General features: G+C 45.4%; 1 protein-coding gene across 5 annotated transcripts in view; it reads right to left on the bottom strand.

The window, feature by feature from the left end:
• The window catches only part of SYBU (syntabulin), a 42,063-nt gene extending 14,825 nt beyond the window's left edge, over nucleotides 1-27,238 (bottom strand). For 3 of the 5 annotated variants that reach the window (XM_066625565.1, XM_066625567.1, XM_066625569.1), the window contains exons 1-3: nucleotides 27,107-27,238; nucleotides 24,546-24,753; nucleotides 8,404-8,601 (exon numbers count right to left, since the gene is read on the bottom strand). In XM_066625565.1, the coding sequence (XP_066481662.1) occupies nucleotides 8,404-8,601; nucleotides 24,546-24,753; nucleotides 27,107-27,142 (442 nt within the window). In that variant the 5' untranslated portion in view covers nucleotides 27,143-27,238. Of the gene's footprint in view, nucleotides 1-8,403; nucleotides 8,602-12,548; nucleotides 13,002-24,545; nucleotides 24,754-27,106 lie in introns of those variants that run through there. The other 2 variants (XM_066625568.1, XM_066625570.1) reach the window with 2 other exon arrangements.
• Nucleotides 27,239-27,941: the final 703 nt, after the last annotated feature.

Genomic DNA, 27,941 nt, shown 5'->3' with positions numbered 1-27,941 from the left:
ATTTACCAAACTTTTTTAAAAAAGATCTCAAAAGAAATAATACTTTATTTATAAGTAATAATGACCAGAAAAAGATCCTCAAACTTTATCTCTCTATTTACACATGCTTGCAAAGTGCAGTTGCTGAGCTCTTTGCAGGGTAATTAACAGTTACAGTATTTGATTTTTGAATAGCCTCAGGGCTTGAGACAAATTAGTTATCTGATCTTTCCATCACCCTTTGACGACCCACCAGTGGGTCCTGACCCACAGTTTGGGAACCACTGGGGTATAGCTAAAAGAGTCTTGTATCATCTGAACTGAAAGTAAAGAAGGAGGATTTATTCAAGTATTGCAACCTCAGCATTGTAACCATAGCTGTATTCGGCATTGCAGATTCCAAATGTTTAAAGGGGAGTGCAAACCCAGGAATGGTTGGAATCAATCACTTTCACAAATCATTTATAAACACTTGCCTCTGAGCCTATTTTGCTGTTATTTTTTGCATCAATATTAGCTGTGTTGGGGGAAGGGAAGGAAAGTTATATTAACACTTGTGAATGTTCAAAGATCTCTTGTACAATGCACAAGGAATTCAAGTATTAAATTTGGTTTTCCCATGCAGTGAATGGTCAAGTGATTTGCTGGCACAGATCCCATTCACGTCAGTGGAATCAGCACCGACCAACTGCCTTACTGGACTCATCTCAAAATACCTGAGTTGCACAATGAGCTTCTTAAAATACTTATTCGGCAAAAGGAAATGTACTTTTAAAGCAGTGACTGCAGTCCAACTCAGAGTTCCAGCCAATCGTGCCCCACCCATCCCAGGAGGGCTTTAACATAATACGGATGTATCAGATAATGGCATAAAAATACCAACCTAACAAGGAATTATGGCCTTTTACATGCGCACAACATTTCTTCAATAACAATCTGAAAACATGTAATCTGAAAAGGGAAATAGTCCAAGAGAGTAGATTGGGAGGGAGGGGAGGGAGAATTAGACAGACAAGCCGCAAGCTACGCTTCAGGTCAACCTTTTGCATATTTCAAAATAAACGACAGATTGCGCGAAGTGCTTATGGCACCGGTTTCATATTTTTATTGGCTCAATGTCATCCTAGATTAGTGAAGGAGAAATTATACTGCTCTCCTTTCAAGCAGTGCATTTGTCTCCTGAAAGAGAGGACTTCTGTATCTCAATGCAAAAAAAAACTGGGATGGAGATAGGGGACTTATTCCCCAATCAAGGAATCAGACACACACTGTGAAATTACATTCTTGCACCCAAACATTCAATAATGATCACCCTGTGAAACTGAGCAGATTCTTTCAGAGGAACTTACTGAAGAGAGATGCACTGTACCAAACTGACCACTGTGCAAACTTCTTACTTGTCAATGGCACCAGCAACCTCAGAAGGACATTTTAACAACATAAGATCTTAATAACGTAAGATGCACCCAGTAGTACTGCCAGACAACATTAAGTCGAGCAGTTTTAGAGCTGGCCTACATGCCCAACTGTTAATAAATAATCTGATCCTATTATGTTCATTCTTCCTTGTTTCAAGCGTGGGCTGGGTACTTCAAAGTCAGGCATAAAAGTACTAGACTTTAGGGCCACTATCCAGCCAGTAAGTCTCACTGATTTCAATGGCAAGGTAAAGCACACACTTTACTGTTTCTCTGCCTGAAGTCAATGGAACTTACAAATATGTTATCAATTTCAGCTAAGCTGTGCATCTGCTGTTATCTGAACAGGGGTTGGGGTGGTGGTGAAAGATAAAAGTAATTAACCCACACAAACACAGTTCCTTCTGCTAGGCAATCTAAACTCATTTAATGAGATAGTTTATAAACATTCCACATTCAAGGCACCTGGTGAGTTTTCCTTGCTGGTGAGATGCTCTGAGATAGTCATGAGCTCTCACAGTGCCTTCAGAACCTGACTTCATCACAGTTTAGATAAGCTTTACATCAAGGATAGCACTTGCAGCACTGCAGAGCAATTAACATTCATTTGAACACCATCCAATCAGGAAACAGAGGCAGGACACTTGCTGAATTACAGTTATATCCAATTAGGATTAGGATTTTAGGGGCTTAGGGGTGAGGATGGGATGTGAGGGGTGAGGATGGGATTCACAACCAGTAAGAGGACTGACAGCCCAATCCTATCAAGGACTGGGTCAGCATGCACAGGGTTTTATGACAGCGGAACTTCATTTAGCGTGCAGTCCTAAGGCCCGGTTGGGCCAGCGCAAGTCCCTTTTGCCGGTCCAGAGATGTCACAAAAGCTCCATAAGGTCACTGTGGGAGGAGGCAGGCCGGCGCATGGTGTGCTGGCCTCGAGAGGCTGAATCTGGCCTCCTCCATGTACAGATTGAGCCCCAGAGGGGGGTGGAGCCAAGATTCAGCACTCAGGTCAGATCCTAACCCCCCATCTAGCCTCGCCTAGTGCTGGCCTGCTCGAAGAGATGACGCAGATCCAAGTAGCCCCATTTGGGCCACTACTGCGTTACCCGGGGTAAGGGGGATAGAGCGCAAGCCAGTCAGCATGCCTGTTCCAGCACAGGATAGAATTGGCTGCCGGGGAACACTATCAGTACATAGAGCTATGTTCACTTCCTTCTATAACAACATGGCTGCCAATCATGCCGGATTCCCTTTTTGCCCTAGGTCTCTGAGATGCTGTCCTCAGTGGTGCTGGTTCTCTTCCTCCCCAACTACTCATATTTTGTTTCCACATAGGGGACATTCTTGCCTCTTTCCCTGCTGTACCTGTCATTGTTGCTTTAGGGATCTGTTCTTGGCTCTCTTTTATTCTGTCTGTGCCTACCGTCCCCAAGTGACATTACCAAACCCTTTTTATTAATGGCTTTTAATGCCACCTACATTCGGATGTCATTCAGTTTTACCTAACCGCGGCAAAACTTTCTCCATCCAATTCTCCCTCTCCAAGGGCCCATCCGATCATTCTGTGATGTTACTTCACTTATTTCACTGCAAATCCTTCCTCAAAGCCCAACGTTTTGCTCAGAACTCAAGCTGGCATACAGGGAGGTTCCCAGATGGTCACTGATCAAGACGCTCACCAGATCTAGACTTGTTTAGATCTAGCAAGATGGCTCTATTACGTGCCCTCAGGTCCTCCCCTGGGACTCATGTTGCCAATAGGACTCTTACCATGTGGACACTGATGGCACATAATAACAACAAAAGAGTACAATGTCTAGCCTATTGGCATCCCTCAACCAGTCCATCTACATAGCATCTTCTATGTATGCCTAGCTTTTCACTTAGTAAACAAGGGAAGTCTGGCTGAGTCAGGACAAAGGACCTTCTAATTCACCATCCTGTTTCTCACAGTGGCCAACCAGTGACTCTGGGAAGCCCACAAGCAAGGGCAGGAAGGCAACAACTTCTCTCATGCTTGCTCCCCTGCAACAGGTACTTAGCATCATAGTTGCTATGATTAGCTATGATTGCTATGATAAGCATATTGGGGCAAAAAATCAAAACTTCACATATAGGCTGATGGGTTCTGAGCTGTCTGTGACAGGTCAGGAGAGAGATCTTGGGGTGGTGGTGGACAGGTTGATGAAAGTGTCGACCCAATGTGTGGCAGCAGTAAAGAAGGTCAATTCTATGCTTGGGATCATTAGAAAAGGTATTGAGAAAAAAACGGCTAATATTACAATGCCGTTGTACAAATCGATGGTAAGGCCACACCTGGAGTATTGTGTCCAGTTCTGGTTGCTGCATCTCAAAAAGGACATAGTGGAAACGGAAAAGGTGCAAAAAAGAGCGACTAAGATGATTACTGGGCTGGGGCACCTTCCTTAGGAGGAAAGGCTATGGCGTTTGGGCCTCTTCAGCCTAGAAAAGAGACGCCTGAGGGGGGACATGATTGAGACGTGCAAAATTATGCATGGGAAGGATAAAGTGGATAGAGAGATGCTCTTTACACTCTCACATAACACCAGAACCAGGGGACATCCACTAAAATTGAATGTTGGGAGAGTTAGGACAGACAAAAGAAAATATTTGTTTACTCAGCGTGTGGTTGGTCTGTGGAACGCCTTGCCACAGGATGTGGTGATGGCATCTGGCCTGGATGCCTTTAAAAGGGAATTGGACAAGTTTCTGGAGGAAAAATCCATTATGGGTCACAAGCCATGATGTGTATGTGCAACCTCCTGATTTTAGAAATGGGCTATGTCAGATGCAAGGAAGGGCACCAGGATGCAGATCTCTTGTTATCAGGTGTGCTCTCTGGGGCATTTGGTGGGCCACTGTGAGATACAGGAAGCTGGACTAGATGGGCCTATGGCCTGATCCAGTTGGGATGTTCTTATGTTCCTCTGAACCTGGAGGTAGCATGTAGCATTCTGGGTGTTTCATCATGTCACAAAGACAGAACTTGGAGACTGGCTTTTTATACAGATAACAATGGCTCCTTCAATACAGCAAGATGATGCCTTAAACAACGTTGATCTCTCTGCTTAAATCTGGATGTTTATTTTAACGTATTTACTTAAGCTTTTGGAACAGGGGAGAGTTTAGCTCTGTACAAAAAAAATAGCACTTTGATTCTTTTGCAGAGAGATGTGTATATTTTATGCCTTCCACTGAGTTTAGTTTCATACCGGCGTCTCCATGGAGACAGATCCTTTAATAACTCCTCCAGTTAGCAGGTCAAGTAAGCAAACCTATACAACGCCATAGCAACAGACTGGAGAGTAACAGAGAGCCTATCAGAGGATGGGTAGCATCTCTCTTGAGGGAATCGACACAGCACATTATCACAATGCGCAGACTGGCTCACCAAAAGGGCAACATCCATTTTGAGAAGGTGCAAGGGGAAATAGGGAAGTGCGTGAGCTATTAGTGTCAAATCCTGTTAGGATGACTTCTCATTTAGGTCTCCGGGTCTGGGTGTATTCCACAGATTTCAGGTCCAATATCCTTTAGTAGGGTTTTCATGCTTATTCATTCTTTCAAGCAGAGGCGTTACGGGTTGCCTCATCACCCATAATCATAAGAGGTAAATCAAAGGAGCATGCAACCTGAAGCTCAGCAATGGCAGATACAACAGAGGGAGGGGATGAAAAAGAAGCAAGAGGCAAGAACAGTAAACAGGGAAAGGGGAGGAGAGACAAAGGTAGCAAGGGAAAGAAGTGAGCAAAAGTGGTTACATGTACAGTATTTAGGTGTTGGTCTAGATGAAACAATACCGCCTGACTATCCTGTTGAATTCCAACTCATAATCTCATTGGGGGGGGGGGGCAGGATGTCCAACCCACCATTCACATGTGAATAGAAAGCTACTCGAGTGATGGAGGAACCAACAGACCTGCCACTGAACTGGCCCTTTGTTTCAGATGAACATGGGGATTGAGGGCTTCAGCCAAAGGCATCATGGGAAAAAAATGGGTTTTGAAGCTGGACTTTAAGGAAGAGGAAGAACTGGTATCTTGTGCGAAGAAATTCCAAGCATAAGAGGCCGAAAGAAACCCCACTGAGACCAATACTAACCAAAATATTTGCCTAGTACTTCCAGATGTTCAAAGAGCTTCACATCCTTTGTAATCATGTATAGGTGGCATCAGAGATGGTGATGGGAAGGAAATGCCCCAGAGAAGTAGCCTGCCTACTCTTCCTGCAGTCCCGTCCCCCCGTTGGGCCGCTGTAGTAACTTAAAGGAAAGGCACTTGTCACAAACTCAGGTTTCTTTTACTTGTTATCATCACCCGAATCTACCTATCCCTCTATTTATCAGTCAATTCAAAGAATCAACACATACAAAGAATAATTCTCCATGAGATTACTTCCACTTACGTTCCATTTATGTTTAGGGCTGGAGAATTAACTTGAAATATGTTATTTTTCTTTCAAATAAAAGTCCTCCAGGAACACATATTGCTCCTTCTTCCCTTTCCACCCCATATAGCAACCCTGAAAGGTAAGTATTTATTACCCCCACATTGCAGATGGAGGGGGGCTGGAGTAGCTTGCCTGAGGCCATGTAGTGAGTTCATGGTAGATGTGATAGTTGAACCAGGAACTTTCTGATTTGCACAACTATGCTAGTGATCAGAGATTTTTGGCTGAGGGTGACAGAGCCTGAGAAGCTAAAGTCTCAGGAAGTGTTCATGGGGGGGGGGGGGGAAGGGACCCAGCAGATCTGATCCACAGTTAAATGAAATCACAGATATGGGATCCACAGATACGCGCCCCCCTCTGTATGTGGATCTTGAATTTCCAAACAGAAATGCTCACAGGATACAAACAACTGGCTTGTTGAGGATGACAGCAAGCATATGAATAGATGAATGTTGTGCACCTTCATATATTTTTGATCATACTGATGCATCCTGCACAGCTGCCAGCCTGCAGGAGATGTCAAACTGTAAAATGAGTGATGGTAGTAGTAACTGGGAAGATCAACTGGAAATGAAAATAGGGCTGTAATCCTAAACACAGTTACAAGGGAGTTAGCCTCCTTGAATGTAGACACACTTATGTTTGAGTAAACATGTCCAGAACTGTGCTGTAAGTAAAGGATTTTTCTACTGGAGTTGTACTGAGTGAAAAGTACAAAAAAAAAGCCCATGAAACAAACTTTCTCAATGTGAACTTTACCTGAAACTGGATGACCCTATCTTAAAAATCCATCCTCTGATAAGAGTGGCCAGGCAGCATTCTGTGAGTTCATTTCAACACAATAGGTTAATGCAAAACTATTATCTAAAAACCACTCAGCCATTCCCATGACAAAGCCACTATTCAGCTCTGCAGGTTCTGTAGTTGTGTCTGAACAACAAACCCATTATTTATTTTTTCTCACAGTCTGCTGATCTTTGCAACAAAACTGAGAACAAATCACCACACTGCAAGCACAACATTTCAAAATGTCATGCTATATAACACTCTTTACAGGGCTAGTTTCCTCTGAGAGTAGCATTCTATGCTTCCAAATCAATAGGAAGTTATGGCCTGCTATCCTATAGAACACAGCCTCTCCTTGATTGTACATGTAACTATGGTAAAGGCTGTTCAGGGATTTGAGGTGCGGTGTCATCCTTATGACAGCTGCCCAGGGCCAGCTCCAGTTTTCTGGGGGCCCTGGGCAAATGCCCTTCAATAGGCCCCTCCTATATTGTGGCCCAGCCTCCTGGATGGGCCCTGGTAGGATTATGGGGCGGTGAAAGCGGCACTTCTCTTACAGCCAGCACAGCTGAAGTTGTCATTTTGCACATGCCTGCAATGTAGCTTTGACCCAGAGCGACACTACATCAGGGACACTATGATGGTTAGAATTCCTCTGACTACTGTGGAGCCCTGGAAGGCTTACCATGCAGTGGCAGGCAGCACCTGTGGCTCCATTCTCTGCACCAACATAGAAACATAGAGTTGAAGGGACCTAAAAGGTCAACAACCCCCTGCCTGTAGCATGAAATCCTCCTAGAGCATCTCCAGCAGGTGCTTATCTTTAAGCAAAGATCTCCAGTGAGGGAGAATCAACCACCTCCCTTGGTAATCTGATCCGCTGCCAAACTGCCCTGACCATTAAGAAATTCTTCCTGAGAGCCAATTGGAATCTCCTCTATTGTAGTTTGCACCCATTTGGTCTAGTTCTACTCTCAGAGATTGCTGAGGATGTGATGGAGCTGCCATCCCCCACAATGCCCCTGCTCTAGCATTTATCTCCATTTGGCTCCCCCAGTCCCAGAGCTGCCTCTTACAGGAATTATTCCACCTCCTCATTAGGTAATTGCTATTTGAATATGCTTATTTTCTTCTTCCCTTCTCATCACTTTGTTCTTTTGTACCATGCCTTTGGGATTCTAAGCCACGATTACAGAACGCAAACCACCTTCAGCACTTTTGGCACAAAGGTGGCAAAGAATTTCAGCAAATAAAACAAAGCGTTGAAATGGTTTCTTCGCATAATTCAATTTTCTGCTGAAATTAAATTAGTACTTTTAAACCTAACAAGATATTCAGAAGCTAGCGCCAATTCCACAAACTATATTTATGAGCAAACCCCATATCATTAATAAGTAAAAAGAAAAGCCAAATTATTGTTTGATTCTTTTTGGGTCCAGCAGCAAATCACCCCCATGTACTGTGACATTAAGGGATAATGACAAAAATAAAATGCAGGCCCTGCTAAATGAATTTTCATTTTATTCTAAGCATTGAAGCACTTCCTGATCATATACATATTACACCCAGGCCTCAAATGATCAGAATTTTACTTTTCCCTATCCAGGACTCTGTTTGGTCCATATATAATTATATGAGGACTATGATATGATTTAACTACACAAGGTTCCTGTATGTACATATTTGGAACATTTGTTTAAAATGCCACACAAAGTCAGCACTTAAAATTGTCGAGGTCTGATCTTACCTGGCTTGATCAGGCTTGTCTTTGTTTCCTTCTTATATCGAGCTGGCTGTTGAGTTCCGTCCCCCATTGTTCCCGAATTAAATTTCTTTCTTGTGCAGTCTCCATCACTGGCTGTACAAAAATTGACTGGACTGATGCCAGCATCAGGAGGAGTTTTGACCGGAGACACTGACTGGCTACTTGGGCATCCCGTGTCATCTAAAAACAGGACACACACAAAAATCATGCCACAAGAAAGGTTATTTGTTGGATCAAATACAGGTGGCAGAGAATCGGAATCTGTGGGGGGGGGGGGGAATTGCACATTACATTGTACAGTCACTGATTTCCCAGTTAGCATTTAATCCTTGTGTGGGAAGATAAGGAATTAGTCTTTCAGTGAAGAAATTTTGTGCCTTTACTTCTGCATTTAAAAAATGCGGAACATGATTTTTGGGAGGCAGCTGGGAATCTGGATATGTAAGGACAGTATAAAGCCACAGTGATTCTTTTAACTGTATCTGCACTAAGATTTAAGATTTTAAATGAAAAGAAACATATCAAAACAGTAGTTAAAATAAATCTCCCTTTTACTTAGTGGAATGATGGTAGGCAGACAGAAAGCTCTGCCTTATAAGAGGGGCAAGTAAATCAAGATCTACTAGTAAATCTCTGGATGATTTCTGAGTAGCAACAGCCAAAAAGTTTTTTTGTCTTCTTCAAAATCAGGTTGCAGAAATCAAGAAGTTTGGGGGGAACCCAGGAATGGAAATTTGAAATCAGTCCTGAAACAAAAAACAAATTCTTGAACCAACCTCAGAAACATACTGAGAACAAATTCCTCAGCTCAGAGGAACCCCAATCCTTAATTATACATGTATCTCTCCATACCCTCCTTTTGCCACTTGGTTCTGGTTGGTGGACCTCAGGGATCCATTAAAAATGGAGATTCTATAAGCCTGAAGTTTGCTTACCCTTGCCCTACAACAATGAGGAACGTGAACACTAAATAGGACACATGGGAACCTGCAAATAATTTGTGGGAAGGCCACTCCTCCACTTCCAAGAGGATTGTTTGGAGAACTGGCTTGGGAGTTGCATGATGCACACTTCTGACAGCAAAAGACAGTCATGTGCCCTCCCTTCCCCCAGCTGCTGAAAGGATCTTGGGGTGTGGAATTTTGGTTTGAAGGAGAAATGCCATGTTGGCTGGCTGAAAGGAAGTGACAGCCTCCAAGCACCCAGCTCCAGCCAGCTGAGGTCTCAATTCTACATTCTGCTCTTAATGACCAGAGACATTCCCTGTTAGCATGAAGGCAGTACACAGGCACTCAGTCTCCACCATTGAGGATCTTTGGGAAATCCTTGACTGTTTCCGGCTACCACCATTGAGGGTTTTGGCAAAATGGAGGGTTTTGGAGCTCAGTACTTGAGGTAGAATTCTTTCCATGACACAGACTGCATTCTGTAAACTGAAATCACAACTTGTTTTACACTCAGGTATATGGGGTGTAAAATCTACTATTAATAATCATACGTAGTAAGACCAGGACTTTAATACACAGTATAAGTAAAACGTATATGTACATTTCAAAAAGTGACATTCGGCCCCTCCCTCCTCCATTTCAACTGAAATTGCTTAAGCTGTCCAGCTTCCACGGACATCATGCTGCTTATCATGGGAACAAAGTGAACTTGGCACTGACAACAATTCCTCCTCTTGACCCGTATCATTAATGACCTTTAGACATACCAATCACTAAGTCCAGCTTTTGAATTCAGCTGCAGACAATGAAAGGTTCTGATGTGTGCACTTCTCTTTCCTATTACGTTTCTGTTATGTTTATCAGGCTGTATACCTAACACCGCTGTAAACCTCTCCCCCCAACAGCCACATGGAAAGTATATACATCTGCACAGTTGCGATATACAACTCGTGCTGCCAGAGACATTTTTTCCATGCATGCAAGGATCAGATGTACATTTGAACACGACATCTCTTGCAGGATCAAAATTTTCACCATTGCGCAAGCAGCAGCTGCAGACCAAGCAGCTCTGTCCATCAGTAGAGGCAAGCTCTCTTTCAACGACCTGCAGAGCTTTCATCTCTGACCATGAAAAAAATATCTGGGGAAAGCAGTGAATGCTGGAAGCATTTTGAACTGGAGCATCTTATTTTTCATCTCTAGAGCCAACATTATTTTACTGTTCCCTCTTGCACCTGTACTGCAGCTGAACTCCAAAGTTCTATGAATATAAGAAAGCATTAGGTTTGATTCTCTTAAACAACCACTCTTATACCATATGAGAAATGCCTTCTCAAATGGACAAAAGCAGCCTGTAATATAACGCAGGGACTGACTGCTCAAAGAAATAAAAACCAAAAATTGATGATGATGATGATGATGATGATGATGATGATGATGATGATACAGGTATTTCTATACCGCCTTTCTTGGTCCTCAGATTTCTCCTTAGACTTTATTCATGGCGGTTTACATAGACAGGCTATTTAAATCCCTGTAGGGATTTTTACAATTGAAAGAAGGTTCTATCTTTCAAGAACCACAACATTCAGATGTTTCTTTCTTGATCTGGTCGCACATTCTGGCCTCCATCCTCCCACACTCAGAGCAGATGGAATAGCTCGGCTCAGCTTGTCAGCTGCTTCAAGGTCGCACGGTGCCGGTGGCCTCAAACTGGCGACCTTCGGATGTTATTTTCAGGCAAATGAAAGCTCAACCCTCTAGACCAGACCTCCTGCCCGATATGTGTGGGTCTTGAATGTTCTGTACTGTGGTGGGGCTCCAAAAGCAGCTGGGTTTTAGGCAAATACCTCAGGTTTGCTTAGATCAATTTTTGGCTTTTATTTCTTTGAGCAGTCAGTCCCTGATTCATGGCTGAATGGAGACTTGAACCCCAATTAATTGAATTTAATGACCTTCAAATATCACTCACACAGTCTGATCCTAAACATACTTGCTCAGAAATAAATCCAATGGAAGCATTCCTCACCCCCACTCCCCAAAAATACATATACACAGGGATGAGCAATCAGAATAGGAAGGGGAAAATCCGAATGCCTCTCTATCCCCATCAATTTTGCCTTATTTTGTGTTCTCCCCCCCCCCCACGTGATATAAGAACATAAGAATAGCCCCACTGGATCAGGCCATAGGCCCATCTAGTCCAGCTTCCTGTATCTCACAGCGGCCCACCAAATGCCCCAGGGAGCACACCTGATAACAAGAGACCTGCATCCTAGTGCCCTCCCTTGCATCTGGCATTCTGATACATAGCCCATTTCTAAAATCAGGAAAAGCCAGGTTATGATCCTGGACCTTCAGATTGAATGATCTACACTGTGCTGTAGTCCCTGAAAATAGTTATTGTTCATAGACTTGCAATCTCAGTGATGATCCACATCACAGGGTTGCTATAAATGATTTTTTTAAAAAATGATTCATGCTTAAAAAAATCGTAAAGTACTCTCCACTATCATGGATCAATAAATCATACTGTAATAGTACACTGCAAAACATAACACTAAAAAGCCAGTATAATGGCTTTGCTTCTACTGTGGAAGCTGACCTTGCATGCATTCAACTATTCCCTCAGATAGCCACATCTCAACAAAAAGCAAACTCTGCTCACCTTGCAGTTTGTTTTTATTTAAGCCCATTCCTTCCTATCATTCAACAGAACGAGTCAACAGTTGGACAAAAGGAGAACTGTCGCAAGACAGACAGTGATACTTTGCATTTATGTACCACCTTTTGAGTGTTCCGACAGCTTCACATACATCAACTTATAGAAACCACTTTGAACACATTAAAAAGAAAAGCAGGATGCACAGAGCACTGTCAGGTCCTACTAACAGCCCTGTAAAATAGACCAGCATTACTAATGCAGATGAATGGAGATTCTGAAAGAAAGAATCTTGCTTAATACCACCAAGTGAGTTCATGGCCAAGGTGACATTTGAACCAGTGAACACTCAAATCAGCCGCTACAGTACAAGCCTATTCTGAGAGCAAACAGGTAACAAAAAATCTCTCTCTGTAGCTCCACAAAGAAAACTAGCTCCAAAACAAGGCCCAAACATCAGCTAATGTCTTTTGCCCTGAAAGAGCTGCCTGTAGTCAGCTTGCAAGAGTCCTGCCTACCTTCCCAGCCTAGTCACAAGTTGTCCTCGATGTCAGAATTTACTGCCCAATAAATCAAGAAGAGTAGCTGGCTGGCTCAGGCAGTGACATTTGAGAGATTCTTGAAGACGTTATCCTTTTCCACACAGCCAACCCGTCACTTCTGCTAAAAGATCCAGAAACATTCCAGGATCTCTTAGCAACAAACATTGATCAAAGTGGCGAGTGACACATCTATAGAAACATCCGCAGCTGACATAAGAAGGGACTACCGGGTTGTGAAGTCGCTGCCTCGGTCACAACTGGGACAGAGAGAAAGTTTCCGTGTCGTCCTTGGATCAGTGGAGAGACCATTTTCTTCTACGAGAAAAAACTGTCCATGGCTACAAAAGCAGTTCCACAGAAGAAATGAGAGGAAAGAAGGAAGGGACTTGATGGTGGGAGAAAACCGTGAGCTTTGTACCATCCCTCCTCCCTCTCTCCACTTGATTATTGCAAATAAACACACACACACATTCTGTCAGCTTTCATGACTTGGCAAGACTACTCTTGGAACAGCACAAAATGTTACACTCCTCCCTCCTTCACCAGGCCGTCTGTTACAACATAGTTTCTTTCTAGCTAGATCTTGGCTGACAACCCAGGCAGGATGTAGTCACTGAGCTAGCTTCTTAAGAGAACAAGCACTTCCAAATGGAAATGAAGAACATGCTGTGTTCTTCCCTAAACCATGACAAATAATGTTGTGTAGTGATGCCAGGATTTCAAATCAACAACAAAGCTGGTCTACAGCCTAGGAAGTGGAACTATCCTAGTGAGGTTCAAGTTACAGATTCATTTCCTGGTCCCAAACAACCTATTGTCTCATTATCATTACAAGAAGACCATATGTAGTATTCTGCTACATGTCCATCAAACTATGTTGTGAGAATGCAAAACAATGCATTTTAACTCAGTCCATGATTATTTTATACAGCCATTTTAATGGGCAAGGTACTTTACAACATTTTCATAGCTGTCCAGGGACTTAAATCACTATGGCTGCAATCCTAACCTCACTTTCCTGGGAGTAAGTCCCATTGAACACAATAGGACTTACTTCTGAGTAGACCGGTTTAGGATTGTGCCCTTTTATTCCCATTTTACAGATGGAGAAACTGTAAAGATGAAGAGACTACGACTAACCAACTCAGAACTGTGCAGGAAGTATTTGGCTGAAACAGGGCTTCACCCTAAGTCTGCCAGGTCCAAATCCAGTATCCCACTCCAGATCCACATGCATGTCATGTGCAAAGCATATAGTACTATATGTACAGCCCTCTCTGTCAGAATTAGTTTCACACATGTTATAGGATGAGTGTATAGAGCTTGCCTAGTTGCTTCAAGTGAATGGGCAATCACTGCCAGAGTTCTGTATGCATCTCCGTCCTTCAAGAGGTTAGCGAGCTGGTCAGTCAACCAACACTCTGTCCACTGGTCTCCATTCCACAAAGCATCGCTGCATTTCTCTTAAACATGGAAGAAGGGGAATGACAGATATGAAGAGAATGAAGCCTCCATTCTTGCTCTAGTACAGTGGTTCCCAAATTGGTGGGTGGCAAGCCACTACTAGGGGAACCAGAAGAGCGCCATTCCCCTTAAGAGGAGTGACCCAGAAATGGGTCCTCTGACGGCACTGCAGTGATCAAGAAGAAAGGGTTTTTTCTTACTTGGGGAATCATGCTGGCCTCTGGGAGGGTCCAGCGGGTTTCTGTTCCTCCCTGCGAGCCTCCTCGCTGCTCCAATTAACTCCTATTGCCGGTTTTTGTCCCCCACCCCGCCTCAGCCAATACTTACTGTGGTCCCAAAGGTCGAGTAGGACTTTGAGAACCACTGGTCTAGTACAGTGGTTCCCAAACTCCTATATGGGAGTTGGGACCAAGGTAAATGTTTGTAAGGGCGAGGGGGGCCAGAGAGGGGCAGCGACAGTGCTACAGAGACTGCAGCACTGCCACTGACAATGGGCTTTTTTAGTTAGCCGGGGGGTAGCACTGGCCTCCTGCAGGGTCCTGGAGGCTCACAGCCCCCTCTGATCTCCTCCACAGCTTGTTTACAAAGCCCTTATTTCCGATCTAAAGTTACTTACTGTTTTCCCTGAAAACCAGAAGTAACTGTAGATCAGAGATCAGGCCTGTTTACTGCAACCACAGAGGAGATCAGAGGGGGCTGTAAGGCTCCAGGACCCTGCAGGAGACCAGCACTACTCCCAAGTAAGTAAAAAAGTCCCTTGGAAGTGGCAGTGCAATGATCTCTGCAGCACTGATCAGAGCACTGATCAGAGCAGGGCCACTCCCCTTAAGGGGTAATGCCCTGCTTCCAGTTCCCTTGGTGGATCGTGACCCACCAGTTTGGGAACCACTGCTCTAGTAGGATCTACAAGGCAAAACAGAAATACCGGATATTATCTATGCTACATAAGTAGCATCTTACTATCTTAAGTACCCCATATAAGGCCCAATCCTATCCAATTTTCCAGTGCCGGTGCAGCCATACCAGTGGGGCATACACTGTATTCTGTGGTGAGGAGCTAGTCACAGAGGCCCTCTTAAGGTATGGGAACATTTGTCCCCTTACCTTGGGGTTGCATTGCAGTTGCACCGGTGCTGGAAAATTGGATAGGATTGGGCCCTTAATTGTCACAGCTTCTCTCATAGGATCCTGGGAACTGTTATTTGGAGAAGGGATTGAGGGTCCTGTTACAGATGCCTAGTCCTCACCCATTCACCAAACTACGATCCCCAGAGTTTTCTGAAAAAAAGAAACTTTCTCTTAAACCAGCTTCAGGCCTGGTGGTTTACACTTGGCCTGGTGGTTTTTGAATGCTACTGTGTGTAAAAGTAAAACTTTCTGCAACTAGAAAATTAGCACAGGAGGTAGTAGAAGGGACAGAATCTCTCTCCTGATGTGCTAGCTGTTTTTTTCCTCAATTTTTTTGTTTTTTGTTTTCTCCCACAAGCCAGCATTCAGTCCATCCACTTATCCGCTACTTGTGTAGACCAGGCCTTAGTCTGTGATGGAGAGATGGAGACCCTTAGAGCTGACTTCCGGTTAAGGACCAGTCTCTCTGATTCTGCAGAACTCTGCAACTATTTGAGATCTGAGAGGAGATCATTTTGAAAGCTGTTAACGCTTAACTTTGGGGTTGGATTCTATTAATAAAAGTGCGCCGTGTGCCCATATAGTTAAAAGAAATGTACCAAAGAGGAAGGGGGTGGGGTGGGATATACATTACGTGGCACTGTGCTTTTACAGCTCAGGAGCTTTTGCAGCTCATTTGCTGATTGATATACAAAGCAGGTGAAGACAGAAGTGAAGGTCAACAGGCTTAGTTTCCCAAGCAGGTGCAGGGAGCACTGATACAAAGACAATCACTTTGTCGATGAGCTCATGCTGCATTTCAACCAGAATTTCAGGTGCCACTCATGATAATAAAAGATTTCTTTACGTATGGTCTGATTCCATAAAAGTTTACTCAGAAGCAAGCCCCATTGAGACCACTGGGCTTACTTCTGCGTAAGCCGGTATAAAAGTGCAGCCTTAGCTTTACCATTTCTCCAAAAGTTTAGCATGGGCAACCAACATGAAAAAATAACATTTTAAAAGAATAGAAAAAAACATTTGGGGCGCAGTCCTGACTCTCACTTGGGCCGACGCAAGTCCCTTGTGCCGGCCCAGGAGTGTTGCAAAAGTGCCATAAAGCACTTTTGCGCGACTCTGAGGGGGGATAGACTGGCGCACGGAAGTGTGCCGGCCTCACCATGCGGATGCGGGGCCTGGGGATGACTTGTGTCAGCTGAGCTCAGCAGGTTCTGGGGGGGGGGAATGCAGGGAGGAGGTAGGAGGAAGGCATTCTGGGTGGGGGGGAGCAAGCAGGCAGGGAGCAGGAGATGGGTCAGGATTCATCAGTTATGCCGGATCCTGACCACATTCCCGGGTGGCCCAGGGCAGTCCCGGGCTGCTCAGATTTGTGCTACCCCATTGGGCTGCTGCAGCGTGACACGGGCTAAGGGGAAGTGTTTCAGTCTGCAATCAGCCCCAAACTTGTGCTGGATGCAGCACAGGCCCGCTGGCCTGCCAGTTTCCAGTACAAGTTAGCATTGTGCCCTTAAAGAAACTGATAGAAGAAACTTTGTTCTTGGACATTCAAAGTAGACGACAGAAGGATTTATGGAGGCTGGGGAGCACCCACTATTAGCCATGACAACTAAATGACTTTCAGGTTCCAAAGTAGCATCTCTGAAAGCCAGATGTTGTGATCAAACAGGTGACGGCTGGGGCTTTGACGCCCTGCTCAAAAACTTTGTGGGAGCATCTGGTAGGCTACTACTGGAAACAGGATATTGAATTAGACAGATGCTTAATCTGATCCAGCTGGGCCCTTCTCATCTCCTTAATACTTTAAAGCCAGGTTAAGCAAAGATGATAGCAAGCTGTGGAACATGCTGATGCGTTCAAAATGCCAAATTGCTCAAGTAGCCTAGTTAAACCAGAAACTCTCTTTTCTCTTTCAAAAATGAGAAAACCTGTATGCATTTATATTTCCACATTTACTGGATCACAAAATGTTATTTTACTGGATCACAAAATGTTGTGAAGGACGCCTGCTGTTGTCGCTACTTTCAGGATGCATGTCCTATAAATCCTGAATGGCCCATCAGATGCACTGATAGCAGGCAGGAGCAAGTTCATCTGACTGTGATTGCTTAAATTTTAATCAAACATACACATACACACAGGCAAATCTTGCTTGATTAAGTGCACCCGCTGTCCTCCTTTTCCGAACAGATCCCTCACATCAGCCAGGAGCTGTGCCCACTGGCAAAACCATCTGTTAAGTCAGGGGGAATTACTCTGCAGGTAAACTGAGGAAGCAGGTTATCGCAACACGGAACAGCCTGGAGTCCAGTAGTAGGTGATTTAGAGCCCAAGCCTATGCATGTCTACTCAAAAGTAAGTCCCAGTAGAGTCAATGGGGCTTACTCCCAGGTAAGTGTGGATAGGATTCGGCTGTCAGCCTTCACCTCACCCACTTTGGCTTGCCAACCATGTCAGGCTTGCCCACTTTGGATAAAATCTCGTGATGACAGCCACGTAGCTGTGTAACAGGACGTAGGTTGGAGAATGTGAGCCTACAACGATTTCCTGCTTTCCGTCAACAGGGATTGTCTATATCTGTGCCAGGAGGTTGCTGCCAGCCTGCCTTCTTATCTTCTTGTACTGTTCTGTTTAGTCTTCCTGTCAAGGCTGGCCCAATTTTTTATTTACTGCCTAAAGCAAAATTCTATCCCCCCCCCCCCTTCATGCACAGATCACATGTTCAGGCAAAAACTGCACATTGCCAACGTACTGTATGGCAGCTGTAACTCCCCTCTTTTGTATCTCAGAACACCAATTGCGTGCAGACCCTGCGTTCCTCCATCTGTATCCACACACAGTCTATTCTCATTTACTACTGAATGTACAGAAATTGAGAGTAGGACCAGCACGCACACATAGGTCAGGGCTCAGCCAGCAACCTTGGTCCATTCCATGTGTGCATCAATTCCAGGGAAGAGCAGTTGATAATAGGGCTTATATAGTCCTTTACTGGAGGGGTGGGACCAGAACATCAACATTACCTGATACTGTGCCTAGATTCCACCACCTCTGTGCTACACATGCACACACACAAGCACACCCCAAAACTCTTACTCTCATGTTGCTATGGAACCTGCAAGTGTGGGACTTCTGGTTGCATTTAGAGGGACAGCACGAACTTACACTGTCCCTGTAAATGCAACCAGAAGTCCCCACTTTCGAGTTTCAAGGCAGTACATAAGGAGAGTTGGTAAGGGGGCAAACTATATGCTTTTCGCTCAACTGGCTTGCATCCATGAGGCCACCCGATATGAGATGCATCAGTGGTCCAGATTCTAGTGTCCAAAGGAGTGGCAGATTTGGTGTGAAAGGCACTCTGAACCTTCCAGCCCTTTGGATCCCAAGAAATCCACTGCTGATGCAACCTGTAATGGTTGGCTTTTTGGATGGGCCGGCAGTGGCTTTACTGCACAATCCTATACTTACTTACTTACTTCCACCAGGTTCAATGGGACTTACTCCTAAGTAAATATGCATACAACTGCAGCCTCAGAGCATGCAAAGCAATGTATATGATCTCAGTCATCCTTACAACCAGTGGTGTAGCTAACCCATCTGGCATCCGAGAGCACAAAATTTTTTAACAACTGCCCTGGGCCTCAGAATAACTTAAAAAGGCACTTCTGGTTTTAGCCAGAAACTGTAAGTGCTTCTCTAAGGCTTCCAGGAGGCTTCAAAAGGCTGCTTTTTTCCTCTTCTGGTCTTCTGTTGGGGGTATGGGTTGGCACCCCCTCAAGGCATGAAACCTGGGGTAATTCATCTCCCCTGTCCCCCCTTAGCTATGCCTCTGCTTACAATGACCCTAAAAGGTAGCTCTATTGGATATTTTTTTTTGGGGGGGGGGGGGGAAGAATAGCTTTAACTCAGTGATAAGAGAACATGTTTTGGACATAGAATGTTTCTGGTTCAATCCCTGGCATCTACAGATAAACTGGGAAGCACTTTGAGCTGAAACCCTGGAGGGCCACTGCTAGCCAGTGTAGAGAATCCTGAGCTAGGCAGGTCAATGCTCTGACTCAGTGTAACGCAGATAGGAAAGACAGTGGAGTAGCTAGAGGGGGTGCAAAGCACTAAGTTTTGCAGGCACCCAAACACGCCATGCAAGTGACCCCTCCCCTACAGAGCCATTCCAGGCAGTTGGGAGCAAAATAACACTCTAGCTATGCCACTGAGGAAAGGCAAATCTGACTTGATAGCAGAGGATTTGAGTGAGGGACTTCACAGCTCATATACACTCCTAGCCACTGAACTACATTAGCACTGTTAAATGAGCTCTTAGCATAACAAACTAAACAAGCAACCGGATTTAGAGATTTGATCTCAAACACCACATAACAGACCTTCCCTTGGTGGCAATGGGCAAGATGCGTGCTGTCAGTGAAGTCTCTTTCCCACAGTGTCTTGTTACGTTATAGGCAGATACCAGGATTTAAATTCCCCCAAATATTCAAGAAAGCCTCTTTGTTATTGTTGTTGCACTTGGGACAGCTGTGCAGATGGTTCCTCAAGAAGGGGGTGGCTCACACTCTTTAAAGTGCAGGGTTTCCCCCCCCCCCCCAATTGATGCAATAAATATATGGGCATACACAAGAGATGCTCCACAGCAAAGCAGTATAGCTTGGGAGCAAAACAGACATGATGCAGGATGACGCAAGGGAGTCAGGTGATGCTGCCAAAAGCTTTTCTCAGCTTGACATCTGACTCCAGCAGCTGAAATCCAAACCAAAGGGTGGCAGTGGGGTGGGTGAGTGGGGAGAAGGGAGTGTGGAGGGTACCAGTTTCAATGTCAGATGACAGGCAGCGTCCACCCAAAGGATTCCTTTCATTGAACAATGGCACCCAGTTTGAAGTTTCAGACTGACAAAAGTACATGAAATCAACCTGTATTTGCCAGGAATTTGAAAGGGGGTTGCTCCCCCCACAACAATTTCTTAGGAGATATTCCTTCCTTGGGCAATCAAGCACTGAGTTGAATGGTGCTGACTCATAAAACCTGTAGGATAAGATTTCAGCTTCAGAAACTTTATTATCACAGTCTTTTAAGGGTGCCATCTACAAAGAGTAAAGGGTAGCTTTCTTTCAGCACCTGCGCAAACTGAGCATGTTTATGCAGAAACAAATCCCCCTGGATTCAACGGAAGTAACCGTGCATCAGATTGGAGCCTTCTAGTACACTGTCCACAAATCTTCATCGTAACATGTTCATGGATTAAGCTGTACAGCAATACATTCATTATCACCATTGTTTGCTAGCCTGAAGGCTGCACCCCACCCATGAGATCACCTGGTGGGGAAGAGAAATGAATAGCTGCCCCACAAATATGCAACCACAGTGCTTAGCAGTGTTATTTTCTACCAGGGCCAGCCTAACCAGAGAAACTAGGTAACTGCCTCTTGAGTGCTATAATTCAGGGGTGATGTAAATCTTGGAAAGAGAGCGACTGCTTACGTACACAGCTTACTGTGTACTTCCTCTGAAAATTGCCAGCTTAGCAGATGCCAGTTTAGCAAATCTTTGGCTTGATAATATCTCCTACATAGCCAAGTTGATGTAGTGGTGGCAAGAAGCAGGTTCACATCCCCATCTGGCCATGGTCTTCACTAGTGACCCTGGGCTAACAACAACAACAACAACAGTATTTATATACTGCTTTTCAACTAAAAGTTCACAAAGCGGTTTACAGAGAAAAATCAAATAACTGAATGGCTCCCTGTCCCAAAAGGGCTCACAATCTAAAAAGATGCAAAAAGAACACCAGCAGACAGCCACTAGAACAGACAGTGCTGGGGTGAGGTGGGCCAGTTACTCTCCCCCTGCTAAAAAAAGGAGCACCCACTTGAAAAAGTGCCTTTTACCCAATTAGCAGGGGCTAATCACCATCTCTCAGTCTAACCTTGCAGGGTTGTTCTGAAGATTAAAAGTCATGGGAGAAGGAAAGAACCTTATATGTTGCCCTGAGCTCCATGGCGAAAGGGCAGGATATAGCTGTAAATATCCTCCAGGGCATGTGATTGAAAGCCCATTAGGGCTAGCACTTAGTCAGCACAGAGCACAATGCAGTGATAGAAGAATTCTCAAATGTAACTATAAAAATCAATACATGAATTTGGGTCAATAATTACATAAAGTGCTGATGGCAGGCAGGATTTTGAAGGGTAGCAAAAACTTTGGTTTGGCCCTGCTTCTGTCCTAGAAGCCTGGTCCCCAGTTCAAGATATTCAGGAGCCTGTTGTGGATTGTGCAGTATTCCCACAGAGCTACACTGCATGTGCTCAGAGACACCCTTGTTTCTGCATCAGACTGAGTCTTGACATTCCAGCAAGTTGCAATGCTAAGGTGGGTCAAAAAACTAACAGCCCAGTCCTATTGAAATTCCCCTGAGCCAATGCAGCAGGGCCAGCCGGATTGTGCCACATCCCATGGGGGAATTTTGCAGTTTGAAGGTCTCCTTGCAGTAAAGGGACATTTGTCCCCTTGCCCCAGGGAAAGCCCCACTCATGGCAATGGGTCTACTTGGACCTATCCCTGTTAAATCGCTGGTGCAAGTCCTAATGGATCTGTGTCAGTGATTAGGGACTGGGAAGGGGGAATAGAATACGGTGTGCACCAGCACTGCTAATTCTGCCCTCTTCCTGGGTCTGATCTGCTCACCCCTGCCCTGCCCTCTTCCGCCCCTTCCCTGCCTTCCTTTGCCCGTCCTTCACCCCTTCACTGCCCAGCATGGATCTTACTGGGTCCTGCACTTGCTGGGTCCTGTACTGGCGCCAGCAGGATGGCACAGGCCTTCTGTCAGCGCTACTAACTCCACTGCTGTTGCAATGCACTTTATGGCATCTTTGTAACTGTGCCAGTGCAGCACTCATTACCCCAGTGCAGGGGCACAAGAGGATTGCACCAAAAGTCTCAGAGCTCAGACAAAGGTAAGACTTTCCTGCCATAGTACATACATTCTCCTTTACTTCTGAGTGGTTTCTCCTTCCCCTCTACTTGCTTCCAGACTGGCAGCCTCTTTATTCTGCCTAGAGGACTGCAATCGGTTTCTTTTCTGTATGAGATGTGCTGGTTGAAGCAACATTGACATGCTCTGGACAGCAGTATTGCACCAGTCAGTTATGCAGAAATCAGAAGGCAAGGCTTTCTGGCGGATGTCAAGAGCTAGTGCTGAAAGACAATGACATTTAACAAGCTCTAGACGTGCAAGAATGAGATCCAGAGCGCGAGTTCATTCGAGCATTTGGGAGAGGCACCTGGTCTGCGTGCCATTCTAGTGGTTGTGTTTTTGATGAGACTGTCTTCTGCATAACATTCAAACATATTCATAAAAAGAACTTTTTTAAAAAGAAGATGACTTTAGACCAGGGGTGTCAAACTCGTTTCATACAGAGAGCCGAACAGCATACATGATGCCTGCTGAGGGTCAGAAGTGATGTCACGAGGCAGGAAGTGATGTCATTAAACAGGTCATAACAAAAAATAAGCACTTTTTCTCACTTAGGAACTCATTAGCTGCAAACGACAGAAAAGAAAATACACAAATCTTGATCATATTTCAAAATATGGGAGAGACCAATTTTCATGTGGGCTGCCCTTTCAGCAGTAAGTCCTTAGCACTGCTTAGCAAATGAGAGCCTGAGGGCTTGATAAAAAGCTTCCGTGGGCCACATCCAGCCCCTGGGTCTTATGTTTGACATCCCTGCTTTAGACCAACCATTTTCAACCTTTTGGATCTCTTGGCACACTGACAAGGCACTAAAATTGGCAAGGCACACCATCAGTTTTTTTTTACAATTGACAAGGCACTGCTGGTCAGGAATTCACATCCCCCAATGGTCCTATATGACTTTCCCCCAGTGGCACACCTGCAGACCATTCGCGGCACAGGGGTTGAAAAACGCTGCTTTAGACACTAAGAGCACAATCAAAGTTTCAAGGAAGATATAAAATCTGCATTCCTTCCTTGAAGAAAACAATAAAAGAACATTAAATTCAACCCTTTCTTCATAAAAAGCTATGTATTCGGTCGCTAATATATGCAATCACTAGCATGACAGCAATTCCTGAAGTGTCTTATTTTAAGGACTACTTAAAATTGCAGATTTTTAACTTCAATATAACTCACAATAACTGCAAAATGAGATTGCTATTCTTAATTTAAGGACTGTTCTTCCCTAGCAAAATGAGAGTTTCTCTCCTACCCCAGTGTTGTCCCAGGACACTTTTATCTAAGGACAATTAACGGTTGCTATATATTGAGTTGAGTTTCTATCTACATTGTCTTTTAGCATGATCTTATTCTAAAGCGCATTTGTACAGAGCATCCCCACCTTCTGTTGTGTATGTATGCAAACTGCAACAAGAAATAGGCTCCTATCTTAAATTATTTAGTGTGGAAAGGAGTGGGCTGCCATTTGAACAGTGTAATTCTCCCAATCAATACTGCTTGTATGACATCATTGTTTTATTACTGACCATCAAATGGGACACTGTAATCTAGTGGGAGGTGGGGTAGAAAATCAATATCATTACATAACCCGTGCCTGCTGGATCAATTTCTATTAATAATAATAAGGATTATAAAGGACTTTGAATAATGTAAAAAAAAACCCTATCGAAATCGTAAGACTGTAATCCCTGCTAAGCCAATCTTCTCTCCCATTTTACATACAGAGTTTACAGATCTCCAAGGCCTTAAGCTCTTCTTAAAGAAAGCTAGACCTTTTAAGGCTTAAAAAAAAAAAGTTCTAATACCAACAGAATGCCAATATTTTTTTTATGCAATATTTAAGACAGTCATCCAAACAGCAACATCTGATTTCATTTAAAATGAAACATGTTTAAAATATTTAATACTGAAATTCATTGACCATGACTTTTTCCCTAGTTGCACATCCAAGCAGTCAGCATCAGGTGTGGGGGGAGGGGTAGACAATACACAACATACATGATGCCTATCAGAAGACATGTTTCTGACAGATTCACTGATGACTTTCGCTCAGCAAGCAATGGATTTCCCATTGCTATGTTTGCTACTGCTGACCCCTTAGGGAAGCTATTGAACATATGAATACCAGAAGCTGCCTTATCCCTAATAAGGGATATTTCTAATCCCGAATCAGACCATTGGTCCCTGTAGTTGGCAGGGTCTTACCCGGCCCTATCTGGATTGTCAAGAATGGCATCCTGGTGATTCCTGGGATCACCACTGGGATCTTCTGCAAGCAAAGCATGTTTTCCACCACAGAGTTCTGGCCCCTCCCCATTCTATTCTTGGGACTAAAAAAAAGGAAGACAACAGGCTTAAGAACTCTATGTTTTCATGGCCACACCCATTCTTCCCTTACCTGAGCAAAAGCTGTTGCTGCTGATAGTTCTTGCTGACCCCCCAGAGGAGCTAAGGGTGATGAATTCTCTGCTTTCCTCTTCCGAGAAGGGTGACTCAGAGGCTGGGGACACTTTCTGGTGGTGGACATGCTGCTGGGGGAGGTGAGGCCGGAGGACCAGGCGAGGGATGCGACTGCGGCAGATTTCCTTGTCTTGGATTTTGTGCTCCTTACAATGACAGTAACAATGGAAACATCATTCTCTGGTGCTCCTCAATCCCACAATCTCAAAGGACTTGCACTGACACTAGTACACTGGTTATAAAAGAGTGCTTCCACATGGGTAGCTTTCACAGGACTGGCATAATTGCAAATAGTGACCTATGTGGTTTGGTGCTAAGGAACTGAAACCCCCCCCCCCCTATTGGCAACAATGGCACCTGAGGGGGGTGCAGTATAGATCTAGGGCACTGGTTCCCAACTGGTCCGGGGACCACAGGTGGTTCACGAGACCCCGAGAAGTGGTCCAAGAGGTCTCAGGAAAAAAGATCTCCTTTGATCACTTCCAGTATCTGGCTGAGCAAGCAATCTGCACCAAAGACCACCAAAAAGGGTGGAGACTGTCTGCCCCCACAGCCACTTACAGTAAGTGTCAGCTGTGGCTGTGGGCAGTCCTTCCTCCGTCCTCCCTGATAGTCTGTAGGGGAGTGCTTGGCAGACAGAGCACCAGAGAAAGTGGAGGCCAGACCACCCACAGCCACATGTGGTCCACAATGATTTCAATTTTTGCCTCAGTGGTCCATGGGCTCCTAAAGGTTGGGAAGCACTGATCTAGGGGCAGGTCACACAATAACACAGAGCATCGGAGTCACTATTTACAAACACGGCACTTGTTGCATGGGGCCCCGCCCCATGTGGAAGCTGCTTCCATGTGGAAGCTGCCATGCAACTTGAACTGGGCCTTCAAGTCAGTCCACACCTACTGTAAAGTGTAAATGGATTCTTTCCTGCAAGCACATGACTCCTATCAGGTAGCAGTAATTAGCTGCCACTGCCTGTCAAGCTCACTCCCTGAAGGAAATCCAGGTTTGTCTCTGTGCAACGCATGACATGCTCCTTAAGCAGAGTTTTCATAAGCATTGCAGGCTTTGTGAAATGCTACCATACTCCATCAACTGTAAAAAAGCAACAAATAGCAGCCAAATCCACACATAAGATGGGGAGGCTGCCCTGTTTTTTTCAGAAGAGAAGTCTGTGACGGGTGTCACCGAAGAAGAGTCACAGTTTTCAACCAGATCAAATCAAAGTCAAAGGTTTTGCTGGACAGAGAATGTCAAGGTCTGCCAGACAACTGGCTGGTGACAGCAGTGCGTTTAACAGGCTTCAAAAATGGATCAGCTGGAAAGGCTCTTAGAGGCAATTAGCACAGCGATCATTACCCATCCTCACCACCTATAACATCATCATGATGACAACTCCCGAGAGAGGGATGGGGGGAGGGATGCCAAATAAAAATGGGGTTTCTATGAAGCCTTCCCAGTTTGGGGTGACGTAATTTGGGGCTTGTCCCCCCCCCCCTCCAGAGAAGGATCTGCGGCAGAGCAGCAATCATGATGTCAGACTCCATCAGGGCTGGAGGAGGAGGGATGCTGTTGCCAGGAAGGGAGAGGGAGAGGGGAAGGCCACCCTCTCTCATTGCCCTTCCCTGGGGGCAAGATGCCCCCCCCCACATGTTGTTTCCCTTCACTCTAGGGCCCTTCTTCCCACTGCAAGCACATCCTCAGCACCCCCAAGCCACAAGTAGCCTCCCCTCCTCCTCCTATCTCTCATCTTGGAGAGGTGGGTGCCCACACCCTAAAAACCACATCTTTACCCACTGTGGCAGGCTTGATTGGGGTACAATCAGCAGACTTTGGTGTCTTTGAGGCTGGAGGGGGAAAGACTGGAGGGGGGACGGGAACAAAACAGAAACCTAAGTTTTGTGTTATATAAAAATGATTTAAAAAAAAATTCCTGGGTCTTAGATTCCCCTTCCATGGCTCAATCTTTTACAGAGAGATAGATAGATAGAGAGAGAGAGAGAGAGAGAGAGAGAGAGAGAGAGAGAGAGAGAGAGAGCATGCACATATCTTGATTTATATAAGCCTGTGTCTTAGATCCCCCGCCATGGCTCAATCTCATTCATATATATATATATATATATATATATATATATATATATATATATATATATATATATATAAAGAGAGAGCAAGAAAGTGCTTATATATCTTGATTGATATATATCATTCGATATATCTCATATATACCTTGACTGACGTATATATGTATGTCTATATCATATTTTATGATATACATCATATCTAGAAAGAGAGAGATTGCTTGACATGTATCGCGTGTGCGTGTGTGTATACACACACGGGTGCCAGCATTCTCACGTACCGTGTGCATGAGTGTGTCCCGCGTCCGCAGGTACACCTCTGCGCCCGTCCACAGCCCCAGCCACACACCTGAGCTGCAGCCCCGGCCAGCCCCACGGGGCAGGCCCCCGCATCACACGCGCCCCACTCGCGCCGCCTCACCTTGCTGCTGCTGCTGCTTTCCCGGAGGGGCCCCATCCCGCCTCGTCCCGGCGGAGGCGGCTGGGCTGGGCTGCTGCTGCTGCTGCTGCTGGGCGGGGAGCGGGCGCTGTCAGTGCCGCAGCCGCAGCCGCCTCTCCGGGATCTGCAGCCTCGCTCGCTGCTCGCCTGCCTGCTGCGCTCGGCTGCCCAGCCCAGCCCGCCAGCCCGCCCAGCCCCTGCGCTCTCCCCGCCCTGACACGTGGAGCGGCTGCTGCCGGCTGCCTGGCACTGCTGCAGCTGCTAATGGGCAGAGGCGCGCCCCTCGTGCCTGCTGCAATCCAGAGCGGCAGGCAGCGCGCCGCCTCTGGCCCCTGGAGCGCCAGCCAGCCAGCCAGGCGGGAGAGGCCGGAGATGCGCCCCAGTGGCGTAGCCGGAGGGGGGCAAAGCAGGGAGCCTCACGCTCCCCTTCGGAGCCAGGCAGATGCCTCTGTTTTGCTCCCCCCCCCGCCTGGAATGGCTCCGAAGGGGAGGGGCCCCTTGCACGCTGCGGTGAGGCTCCCTGCTTTGCCCCCCTCTGGCTACGCCACTGATGCACCCTCCTCGCCTCTCTAGTCTTAATGAAGTGGGCTGTGGGTGGTGCCAGTGCGATCCTGAACTCGCTTTCTAGGGAGGATGCCACAGGGGTGTGTTAGCTTGCTGGAGCAAAAGCAACAGGCTTGCAAGCCCCTTAAGAGCACAGGAAGAGCCCCACTGGATTAGGCCAAAGCAGGGTGACCAGATGTCATAACCACAAAAGAGGACAAGGCACCCCAAAATGTGGGACATCAAAGAAAAATGTAGGACATGACAAATAAAA

The sequence above is a fragment of the Tiliqua scincoides genome, chromosome 4 (assembly GCF_035046505.1).
Source record: "Tiliqua scincoides isolate rTilSci1 chromosome 4, rTilSci1.hap2, whole genome shotgun sequence".
NCBI classification, from domain to species: domain Eukaryota; kingdom Metazoa; phylum Chordata; class Lepidosauria; order Squamata; family Scincidae; genus Tiliqua; species Tiliqua scincoides.
This window is presented reverse-complemented; position numbering and strand designations above follow the sequence as displayed.